This window comes from Cucurbita pepo, chromosome 12 (assembly GCF_057944985.1).
Source record: "Cucurbita pepo subsp. pepo isolate OVF chromosome 12, ASM5794498v1, whole genome shotgun sequence".
In the NCBI taxonomy this organism is placed as follows: Eukaryota; Viridiplantae; Streptophyta; class Magnoliopsida; order Cucurbitales; family Cucurbitaceae; genus Cucurbita; species Cucurbita pepo.
This window is the reverse complement of record NC_141809.1, coordinates 3,354,819-3,367,673: the sequence shown is the minus strand read 5'-3', so window position 1 is coordinate 3,367,673 and position 12,855 is coordinate 3,354,819. Positions and strand designations below refer to the sequence as shown.

The following is a 12,855-nucleotide window of genomic DNA, read 5'->3' as shown; positions in this document are numbered from 1 at the left end:
TATTGAAAACATGATTATTAAAAGTGATTCCTTTCCACAAAATTTCTAGATTTTTTAATTTCAATTTGGTCTTCACTACTCCTAACTTACAAAGTTATAATCCAAATAAAGGTTCTCACTTTATTTTTGATGAAACATTCTAGATTTTTTTAAAACTCTTTTTTGGTCTTTCATACTCATAAATGAAAGCTCCCTTAAGACAGCATAATTATAAGTTTGGTACCAAACGTAACATATAAGAAGCTCATCTACTACTTACCCTGTCTCGCTCCAATGAGACTGGTGAGACTATTTTCAAGTGTTTACAATTTGTAAAATAGTGTATTCCTCCCAGACAAGCAGCTCCTTATCTTCTTTGCACACGACTTCTCGGCCCTCCCACTCTAAGTTTATATGCAATAAAGACAAACTATAGGTAAGTAGTGCAAACAGTTAGACGAACACGACTCTCCACAATGGTATGATATTGTCCACTTTGAGGCTCTCATGGCTTTGCTTTGGGTTTTCCCAAAAGGACAAAGTGCGTCTCCCCTTAATCGAGGCTCGACTCCTTTGGAGTCTTGGTCATTTTTGACTGCTTTCGAGGAGGCTTGGCTCCGATACCAAGTTAGATGAACACGACTCTCCACAATGGCATGATATTGTCTACTTTGAGCATAAGCTCTCATGGCTTTGCTTTGGGTTTCCCCAAAAGGCCTCATACCAATGGAGTTAGTATTCCTCACTTATAAACCCATGATCATTCCCTAAATTAGGCAACGTGGGACTTTCATCATCCAACACAAACATTTATATGCAAAGTTCACCTACATCTCTACAATCCAAGCTACTTATATAAAAGACAAGAACATAATATGAAGAACTCAATTGAGTAGTAGCTCCCTATAAAGTAAACCCTCTCCTCTTGTTTGATGGTGACCTTTGAGGATGCCCTTCGCTTTGGAAGCCTCCTTTCCCTTTTATGAGCTGTAATGGTGGCTTCTGAATCTGATGCTTTTCTTCCCCCCTCCCTCTCCCCCACGCCACCATTACAAAGAAAGGTATCTTTCCCGCTGCCAACAACTCCATCCATTTATGTCCAACGTTGAGAATTATGCGGCTAGGTGTTTTGAAATGGAGTTGTGGTTCTTAAACTAACAGAGTTCGCTAAAAGGGAACGTTTTGGAATTCTTATTTTTTCAAAGAATATAATGTGTTTTTGTTGATTATTATTATTATTATTTTTTTTTTTTTATTGTTCATTTGTCAACTTTGTGCTGTTCATTATTTCACCTATAAATAACTCCACACGCCTTAGTTCTTCATCATCGTCCATTATAATAATTCCATTGCTATTCTTAATTTAATGGCTGGTCAGCTCCCACGTCCATGGTTTCGTTTGGCTTCGTTGACTCGACCAACAACCGCCACAACTACCGGTCCAGGGACGGACCAACCGCGCCCAATTCCAGCCCGGATTCGACCGCCCGTAATCCGGACCGCTTCCTTTACTGAACCGGCGGAACCCACTACCCCACAGCAATCAAAATCGCCACCGCAAACCCCGATGAAAAAGGCAGCATCGCCGCCTCAGTTGCCTCTCCCTGGCTCACTAACCCCTCAGGTGAAAAAGGCCGCATCGCCACCGGCTGCAGCGGTGACGAGACCTGCTCTTCCGTCGCCGGCGAAACATATTAGTCCGACGAAGAATGAGTTGGTTAATAAAGACAGTAGCAAACAGGCAAGTCCGGTTTCATCTCCTTTAGTTCCGAAGTCCATTCCGGCAGTTCCGACGCCATATCAGTCTCCGAAGCCCAAAGGTGCGGCGTCTCCGCCGTCACCACTGACTTTACCGCCGCCACAGTTGCAGTCAATTGATGAGCCTAAACATGAGAGTATTCCTCAAGAGGTAGTGTTAATTAAATTCACTTTTAATTTGATTGATTGCTATATTTTTAATATTCCTTTATCATATAAATTAGTGAACTTTTAAAAGCTTTAATTAAAGGTTAGTATTTGTCCACCTACTTCTTTATTCATTTTTCTTTTCTAAATTTCAAACATATTATAGAAAAATTGGATCTTTGATTTGTAAAATTTTTTTTTTTTGTACTAACCCATCAATCGAACTTTATATTTTTGAGTTAGAATGTCGGGTTGTCTTTTTAATTATTTAAAAGAATTCTACTTATTTATAATACATTAATCATTAAAATTTTATAAAGCTCAAGTACCAAGTATTTACTTACTGTCATAATTGCATCATTAATATCAATTACAAATGTCCAATATTCTTAATTTTCGTAAAATAGTTTGGTGGGTCGAGTTGACTCGATAAAAAAAATGAAAAACTTTCGAACAAATTTGAATTTTCAAATTTCTAAAAATTCAACCCAACCCAAATCTTAAAAAAATTTAACTCAACCTAACATTTATGGTTTGAGTTGAATAGTTCAAATTGATTGATTCATTGTCACTTCTAATGAAAAAAAGTTATACCTAACTTTTATGGTTTAATTTGAATAGTTGAGATTTGATTGATTCAGCGTCACTTCTAATAAAAAAAGTTATACCTAACTTTTATGGTTTGAGTTGAATAGTTCAGATTGATTGATTCATCGTCGCTTCTAATAAAAAAAAGTTATTTAAAAAAAATTAAGACTACAAAACATAGAGATATTAAACTGTTCGAGGGTTTCATAGGCCTCACGGGAGGCTCTATGTTGTATTTTGTTGGAGGGGAGGATTGTTGGGAGGGAATCTGATCATAAGTTTATAAGTAAAGAATAGATAGATTTTTGTTGGTATGAGTTTTTTTTGGGAAGTCTAGAGGAAAACCATGAAAGCCTATACTCAAAGTGGACAATATCATACTATTGTAGAGAATCGTGATTCCTAAAATAAACGTCGTGTTTTACAGGTAGAACGGAAGACAGTTGTTTTCCAAAAGGTGATGGACAAGGCATCACAAGGTGAGCATGATATCACAAGCTACCATACTGACGGCGCTGAATTTGGCCAAAATGGGAAGCAAGAACCGAAAAAAAGCGATGAGGATGAAAGCAAAGACAAAGCAATTGGAGCTAAAAAAGCATTATTAGAGTCATCCAATGATAAAGACACAAACACAAACACGAGAGTTATAACAATGGCAGGAAAAAACAATGGAGCTTCCATGGAAATATTCCTCTCAGACAAAAACAAAAACAAAAACGAAGACACGACCAACAACAATCTTAAAGACAACAAAAGTACGAAGAAAACAATTAGGACTCGCAATGGAGTGCCTATGAAAGCCTTTTTTAACAGCAATGTTCAAGGGATAAACAATTCCATTCTGATGGACTCCAAATTCACCCACCATGACCCTGGGATTCACCTTCTGTTTTCCCCCATGCCGCCGCCGCCATCTGCCGATGGTGAAGATGATAAAGGACACCAATGAAGCTGTTTGCTTTCCTCTGATTTGTGCCTTCCAATTAATCATGTGTTTTTTTTTTCTCCTTCTAATTTTATCTTTCTGTTGTTGCTTTGAGAGAATAACATATGGGAGTTAACTGAGTGTATTATAAATAAGCCTAGTGAGTGAGATTTATGGTATCTTAACGCTTAATTTAGTTCTTATAATAAAATGGGCTGATAGGTATCTATTTACTTTATTGGTATATTGATAGGGACATTTAATTTTTTTTGTCATGATTTGGATGGTTCCTAGATGTAGTAGGAAGAAAGGAATAAGAAAGAACATAAGAACCAAACAAAAATAGTAATGAAAATGATTTTGTTAAGAAATGTTAGTGATGGATCCATTAATTATGTTTCGCCATCTACTTACGACCTAGTCCAAATCAAGGTATGAGAATTTTGGGTTTGAGAACGTTTAAAATGTTGTAACGGAAGCGGAAGTAAGATCGATCCAACTCATACACCCACAAACAGAAATTAAACAAAGAGAGACAAAGATTTACGTGTTTTAGAGAAAATAAATTCTCTTACATCCACGAGTAACAACCAATTTTAATAATCAAAGTGTTTACAAAGAATATATCTCACACTCCTCAATACAAAGTCTCTCAATTAACAAAGTTCTTTTCAAATATCACTCAACAAATACAAAAAATGACATTGGAACTCAATATTTCAATCATCATAGCCAACTCTTTACATCAGCATAAAAGCACTAATGGCATACCATGAATCAAGATGGAAGATGAACTAAAAAGGGGTTTGAACTAAATAAATAAGAGTTATGAACCAAAAGGTTAATACATACCTAAAAGATGCATGAATCTAATTTCATGACAACTTACACCATAAAATTTTTGACGCGAAAAAACTTTAAGAACTAAGTTTTGATGCAAGACTTGTGTGTAAGAATAATCAATTGAAATGAGATTAAAATAATGTCACTATGTGATTATTCCACAATCCCTAAAACATTGAAATTTTTCGAGCATGCATGAAAGTTGTCATAAAACAAACATATAATGATATCGAGAATATCTTTAGATGGAAGCATTGAAACCTTTAAAATATGCATAAAGAATGTCAATAGTAGCTAAAATAAGTAATATAAAAAAGTAAATAGTTTCATTACTCGACAAAAATAAGTAATATAAAAAAGTAAATAGTTTTATTGCTCGACAAAAACACATAACACTTATAACGGCTTAAAACATGTCTGATAACACATGTCTGTCCATTCAGAACTTCTTTGTTAGTCTCCACTCCATTCATAAACATCTCACACATATCAAATATATGAGACATGCAGAATTACAGAACACGTGTCATCATATAGAACACAAACTTCTAATCATGCCGATAGTAAGACCATTTACTTGCTTGAGTTCGTTCCTAAAGTTAAATGCTTGAGTTCGTCCTTCGAAGCTTATTCCAAGTGTTATCCAGGTATTTCCTATTAGAACATTCACTTCATTTCCTTAATAATTCTAGTTTCCTAATATAACTTAACTTGAATTGAGAAATTGAGCATTATATTGACCTTAATTGCCTTAGATAAAGTCGAATTCAGTTTCGAGAGGGTAAAAAACGTAGAAATTAGTATAAAATTCTTTAAACCGAGCTGAATAACCAATTTATGAGCCGAGAAGCCGCGTTGAGTTGACTGAACCGAAGGAGTCAAGGTCCACCACTAATAGATATTGTGCTCTTTGAGCTTTTCCTTACGAGCTTCCCCTCAAGGCTTTAAAACGTGTCTGTTAGGTAAAGGTTTACACACATTTACAAAGGGTGTTTGGTTCTCCTCCCCGATGCGATATGACAGCTGTAGGTATGACACGTGACAAGGAAAGAAGCTAACGTGGACTGAGCGTCTTCTACGTGTTTGGGTTGTGTACCATTGTCGGGCCATGAATCTGTTGGGTTGCCTGAAAAGGTTGGGTTGTGGGGTGTGATGCTATTGGGTTACTCGAATCTGGCCCAATTCTGTCTTCTTCTCCACCCGACTCGTGTTACAGTGAATTCTAAGCTTTGATGGGCTCACTCGCTGACCAAGATATGCTTGCTTTTTCCTTTGTGTTTAACGTTGCCGATGAGGTAGAAATGCCTGAATTCTAATGTGTTTCTCTTCTTCCTCCCTTTCGGTTTTCGTCTCCTTTTTATTTCGTTTCTCTTTACTTTTCTTTCTTTTCTGCAGGTTTACCATGGTGGGACGCTTGAAGGGCGTTATGTAGGCGTGGGAGGAGTAGTTTTTCTGTGAGATCCACGATGCTTACCAAAAATCTCACAAGCTACAATTGATTGAGCATTGGACAATTGATGATCGAGGACATTTCGTTCTATTTGATGACAACACGTGTCATTGCAAATAAGAAACGTGATTAGAAAGTTCAATTTGTGGTGATTTCAAATAAGATGTTTCCATTGAATGTCTAACATGAGTATTCTTGATGCTAGCACAAAAGATAACTCGACGCTATGATATATGAGATATGAAGCGCCTGAGAATGCTTGAGGATAAAGGTATAATTTTCGGATTACCAAACATTGATTCAATTAGTTTATGAAGCGCCTGTCATGAGTCGAACTTCTTATGAAACATAGCATGAAAGGAACTATCTGTAAGTCATTTACAAATTTGTGGCTGCGTTGTAATATGCTTTAGTAAATCCTCAAATTCGTCATTGATGAAAAATCTAAAAAAAAATGCATTTTTATTGGTTAGTGTACTCAATCAAAATCATATAAATTGTACAACCCTAGTAATGAAAATATTTCACTTAAAACGGATCTAATATTTGATGAAATTATAAATTGGGACTAAAGTAAATAACAAGAGCAACAAGAAATTACAATTGAAGTTTCTCCCGAAGAAAAGACAATAGTCAACTCTAGTGCATCTTTTAGTGCCTCTACTACAACAAAAAATTTGTCAAATTTATTAACTTTAGTATCACTAATTAAAAAACAACTTATCTCTGGAAGAATCTTCGGATGAGACACCACCAAGGTATTAGGATCGCACAACAACGCACACACTTGATTTAGATGAACACAAAGAAATAGAAGAGAGAAAATGCAAGGAGAACTCTAGCTAAAGGTTTATATTTATGACTCGAGTAATAGAGAATAGAAAGTACATTCTCAAAGTTTTGTCTGATATATATATATATATAACTTTACTAGATATAACCATCTACTATATATAACTATATCTACCACCTTATATAGCTTTACCGAATATAGCTTTTTACTTGACATAACTATTTACTATTCATGACAATTTACTTTATATGTTATTTACCATATATAGCTTTACTATGTATAACCGTTGACTAACCTATAAATAAGCATCCGACTTCATAACCTAATAATTCTCCCCCTTGGAGTATAGATTTTTACTAGACATAGATATTTACTATTCATGACAATTTACTTTATATGTCATTTACCATATATAGCTTTACTATGTATAACCGTTAACTAAGCTATAAATAAGCATCAGGCTCCATAACCTAACAATTCTCCCACTTGGAGATTGATCCAGTCAACCAAGAATTTCATTCTCAAACGATCATGAACATCTTCACTACACTATACCAATTGAGGCTTTGTACAATCTCAATATTTCAATATCAACACATTTCGTCAACATGTTTGCTGGATTCTTTGCACCCTCTATCTTCTCCAGACACATCACCATCTTCCACTAACCTGCGAGTGAAATGGTATCGTCTTCTGTGTTTTGTCTTTAAATGATAGACCGAGTTCCTCACCAACTGTATGACACTCTGACTATCTCTATAAAGAATCTTTTCGTGCTGCTTCTTGCCCATTCTTATAGATAGTCAGTCATCCATATCGTCTTCTTTTCAGCTTCACTTATTGCCACGTACTCAGCCTCAGTACAACACATTTTTGAAGCCTAGACATCCCATTATCCATGGCTTGCTCCCACTTGGTTGTATCCTCCAACTATAGGGTCTCATTAAAGGGCTCTGGTTTCCTTTCATCAGCAACAGATAGTGTAATGAAGGTACATACATATCTGGTACTCTGATAGTATTGGATGATCTTCTCAACACTGGTTCAAGTGTCACTTGCTCTACCGCTGGTTCCTCTGCAACACTCTCAGGAGTTTCATGAGTATCTTCTACAACATCACTAGGTGAGTTTCCCTGCAACTCAAGCTCAACTCCAACTTGCTTCGTGGTCTTGAAATCTTTCTCCATATCTGGTTCTTCAGTAGTAGTCTCAGGAGTTTCATGAGTATCTAATACAACATCACTAGGTGAGTTTCCCTGCAACTCAAGCTCAACTCCCACTTGCTTTGTGGTCTTGGAACCTTGTTCCACATCTGGTTTCTCAGCAGTAGTCTCAGGAGTTTCATGAGTATCTGCTACAACATCACTAGGTGAGTTTCCATGCAACTTAAGCTCAACTCCCACTTGCTTCGTTGTCTTGGAACCTTGCTCCAGATCTGTATGGATCATTTCCAATCGCACTTTCTTCAATTCTCTAGCAGTTCTTGTGAAGCTAACTCGTTTATGCTGGGCTCGTAACGCAGTTCTCACAAGTACCCACAGCAACAAATTTCTGACATTTTAAAACTCCTTTCGCAGCCAACATCTTCATTCCTTTCATGCTCATATGTCTTTGTGCCATAGACTTGAATTTGAAGCACTCTCAACAACAGAAACTATGTTCATACACCCTACAGTGGTCTATAAGGTTCTAGATCTTGTGCCACGTGCTACCACCATAGCACCCTTCATAATCTTCCATGAACTCTTTTCCTAACTCTCAGCAACAGCAGCTATGTTCATACACCCTGCAGTGGTGTATAAGGTTCCAGATTTTGTGCCACGTGCTACCACCATAGCACCCTTCATAATCTTCCACGAACTCTTCCGTAACTCTGTTGCATAACCTGTGCTGTCCAACTGACCAATAGAGATTAGGTTCTTCTTGAGATTAGGAGTATCTCTGACATCCTTTAATGTCCATTGATTTTTTTTGCGGGAGTTTTTATCCAAACATCCTCTTTTCCTTTAATCTCCAAATCTTTGCTGTCGGCAAGATACACCTTTTCGAAATTTTCAGACTAGAAATTTTGGAACAACTCTTTATTTGGAGACGAATGAAAAGATGCACTTGAATCCAAAATCCAGGATTCAATCGAACTATCCACGTTGAGGATTAGAGCATCCCTAGTGTCTTCTGTTGAATTTATAGAATCATCATCATCTCCAGATTTGTGATTTTGCTTCCTCTTTGGTCTTGTACAATCTGTCCGAAAGTGACATTTTTCTCCATAATTCCAACACGTAACATTTGGTCTATTTGGAGTTTTTCTCGATTCTTTGATTTTGATCACTTTTTGTTTGGGCTATTCGGTTTACTTCTTCCCCGTTGGTCAACACTGAGAGCACTACTAGATGAATTTTCAATTTCTCATTTGCGAATACTTTCTCATAGAACTACATCTCGAATTTCATCAAACTTCAGTTTATCAGATCTTCGAGAACTGTTGATTGCAGCAACAACAGTATCCCACGACTCGGGTAAAGATGACATCAAAATCAATGCTTTAATTTCATCCTTGAAATTAATTTCCACCGAACTCAGTTGACTTACGATCATATTGAATTCATTAATATGATCAACAACAAATCCATCTTCAGACATCTATAGAGTGAACAATCTTCGCATCAAATACACCTTGTTCATAACCGGCGGTTTTTCATACATATTCGACAGCGCCTTCAACAGATCTGACGTTGTCTTCTCCTTGATGATGTTGAACGCCACGTTTCTGGATAGTGTTAACCGGATCAACCCTAAGGCTTGTCGATCCTTAAGCTTCCACTGTTCCGTGGTCATGGTATCTGGCTTCACCCCCAACAGGGGTTCATGAAGATCTTTCTGGTACAGATAATCTTCAATCTGCATCTTCTAGAAACCGAAATCGGATCCATCGAAATTCTCAATTCCAATCTTTGAACTTTTCATCTTTACAGATCTTGGTGATTTTCGCCTAGCTCTAATACCACTTGTTAGGATCGCACAACAACGTACACACTCGATCTAGATGAACACAAAGAAATAGGAGAAAGAAAATGCAAGGAGAACTCTGGCTAAAGGTTTATATTGATGACTACAGGCATGTACAGTAAGAGAGAATAGAGAGAATAGAAAGTATATTTTCAAAGCTCTGCCTGAAGAGATATATATATGGTTCAGTTTACTATATATCGCTTTACCAGATATAACCATCTACTATATGTAACTATCTACCCTATATAGTTTTACTATACATAGCTATTTACTATTTATGACAATTTCCTTTATATGTCATTTACCATATATAGCTTTACTATGTATAACCATTGACTAAGATATAAATAAGCATCAGACTCCATAACACAAATTTTTAGTTGCCATATTTTCATCATGTCAATTTGCTCTTTCTGTGTCAGACCTTATAAGTCACGAAGAAGCATCTGAAAAAGAAGTGTGACACAAAGTCATGGTAGAAGAGATGTAGAATTGAAAAAAATGAAACATGGGAGATGGTTGATTTACCAAATGGAAAAATGTAATTAACTTTAAATGGATGTTCAAGATAAAATTTGCACCAGATTGAAGCATACAAAAGCATAAGGTTCGTCTTGTAACGAAACAGTATGTGCAACAACAAGGTATAGATTTTGAAGAAACTTTCTATCTATTAGCTCGCTTTGAAACTGTAAGAACTATTCTAGTATTAGCAGCAGAATTGCAGTTGCCTGTTTATCAATTTGATGTCAAGTCAACATTCTTTAACGAAGATTTATAAGAAGAGGTCTATGTAACACAAACAAATTCATAAAGAAAGACAAATAAACAAACATATACAAACTAAGAAAGAGATTATACATGTTAAAGTAGGCCTCTCGAGCTTGGTATAGCAAGATTGATGGGTATTTTTTAAAAAAAAAAATGATACATGAGAAGTGAGAATGAGCCTAGATTGTATGTGAAGAAGGAAGGTAAGAGAGATTTCATCATTATTTGCCTTTATGGTGGTGATATCATTTATACTAGCTCTTCTAACTCTCTTTTGTATAAATTTAAGTCTCAAATTATGAGTGAATTTGAAATGTCCGATATGAGTTTATTGCACTATTTTCTTGGTATTGACGTATTTTTATTTCGCAAAGAAAATATGCTAAAGAGATTATAAGTAAATTTAGTATGCTTAATTGTAAACGGGTAGGCACACCTACAAATATTAATGAGAAATTACCGCATGAAGATGGAGTAGAAATGTTAGATGTTAGAAGATTCAGAAGCTTGTTTGGTGAATTGTTTTCCTTAACGTACACACGATCCGACATTGCATTTCATGTTGGTATTATTTCTAGGTTTGTTTAACATCCTTCAAAGGTCATTATAGAGCAGCATAACAAGTGATAACTCTCCAAAAGTAGAATTATATAAATCTTTTTGTAATTAATTATGTACTCATACAAATAATTTTCTCATTAATTGCTCTATTTATCTTAATTAGTAAGCATTAAGCCGTCTATCATGGTTCGACATAAAAGGAATATCAATTTGCATAAATTGAGTCTAATTGCACATTTAGTCGAATTATTTGGTAAAATTTCAAAATATTTATACTTAACTATGATGTTGTAACAAATCTGGAAACGAACCCTGCTGGCAATCTGGAAACAAATTGCTGACTCTGATGCTAAAACAATACTGAACGAAAATTTTTCGGGGCTGACATGTAAATTATAATCCAAATTGGCAAGCCACATGAGTCATTGACTATCCAATTAGGAGCATGCTAGGTGGATGACTTATCCTTTGTCATCCATAATGGGAAGAAACAAACGAAAATGATACATAAAAAGAGGGGAGCCACATTTGGCAAAACAAGAAAATAGACCGCAGCAGATTCTACTGTTGTGTGAAATTAGAGAGGTAGAAGACCCTAATCCAGTAGTTGTTGACAACAAAACGAAAAGAAGACCAAGAAGGATAGATTAAGATAAAGAGGTGGATGTGAAAGCTCAAAGGAAGGGAACTTCAATTGAAGAAGGATAGCAACAAGCTTGCTAACGCTCTGATCCTTTAATCTCTTCTACTATTCTTGGTTAAGATATAAATTCCTTTGTTTAATTCAGTTTTGATGGAGAGCTAAACCTTACAGGGGAGACGAGAGAGTTGTATGTAGTTTAAGTAGGTTGATGGTGCGATTTTAGTTATGAAAGAGTTTTTATTAATGATGGTTTACATGTTTGTTTAGTTGGTTACTTTACATACATAGTTGTTCTCTTTTTCGGAAGAAGAGAGAGAGTAATGACATTCTCTTTAATACTCTAGTTACATTGCAAGGATACTTGAACGTAATAAGAGGGTTAGAAATAATTCTTTCTCCGAAAGCTTTGCTTAAGAGAAATTACAAAACGATTATAAAAGTAATTAACATGCATGACCCTCGGAAGTGAGCTTTAAAATCTATTAAAAGAAACTAAAATCAACCACAAATTCAACATCTTATCTATTAATCTTTCTTAGCCGAACCATTCTCATTATTGTTGATTTTCTCATTGTTGCTGTTTTTCAACAACGGTGAAACTCTGCATAATTTTGTTTAATTAGTTCAAAATCACCAACATCCATTTGAACAACACTAAAAAACTTACTAAAAATCCAATAACAACAAAAGTGACAAAAAAGATAGGCTCTAAGTGAATCAATAATTTACTTATTACTTGCTACATGGAATAGTGTATACTTACTAAGGTTTTATAAAAAAAAAAAAAAGATCGGAAGATGTGATTCAAAGATTTAAACAAGTTGTGAGGAGGTTCTTAGTAGTTTTCGAAACTTATGAACTTGTTTATAGTCAATTTTTGAGTAGGATTTTCAATTTTTTTTGTATTTTATTTACTGTATAAACCCATATATATCGGAACTTATAACTCTTTTGACAATGAATGAATAAAAGAATAATAAAACATTCATAGCTTTAATCTCATTTTGTGTTCTGTTTTTTTTTTCGGTATCCTTTTCCCAACAACCGCACACAAGCTAATGTGAGGCTAGCATGGCACAAGGGCACAACATAGGCATGTAGTCAACGCAACATGGCATGAACATAATGAGAGAAAACTGTTTTATTAAGGAATAGAGCTTAATTTATATAATATGTGTGATGATGGCACGACAAATTGATAATGCAATTAATATTAAAAGTATATGTTAAGGATAGTTGACCGTTCATTATAAGGCAAATATCCATTACGGCTTACCATATTTGCCATTTTATTAAAGAAAAATATATTGTATTCATTTATTATTATTTCCTTTTACTGTTATTTCCATATTATTTGTAATTTACCATATTTCTGTATTCGG

The 12,855-nt window shown here is 35.3% G+C and overlaps 1 protein-coding gene across 1 annotated transcript; it reads left to right on the top strand.

The window, feature by feature from the left end:
- The first annotated feature begins 1,105 nt into the window (after positions 1 to 1,105).
- LOC111806542 (uncharacterized) lies at positions 1,106 to 3,638 on the top strand. Its single transcript, XM_023691904.2, has 2 exons — positions 1,106 to 1,888; positions 2,900 to 3,638. The coding sequence occupies exons 1-2, from the start codon at positions 1,346 to 1,348 to the stop codon at positions 3,422 to 3,424; spliced, it is 1,068 nt and encodes a 355-aa protein (XP_023547672.2). The 5' UTR covers positions 1,106 to 1,345; the 3' UTR covers positions 3,425 to 3,638.
- Positions 3,639 to 12,855: the final 9,217 nt, after the last annotated feature.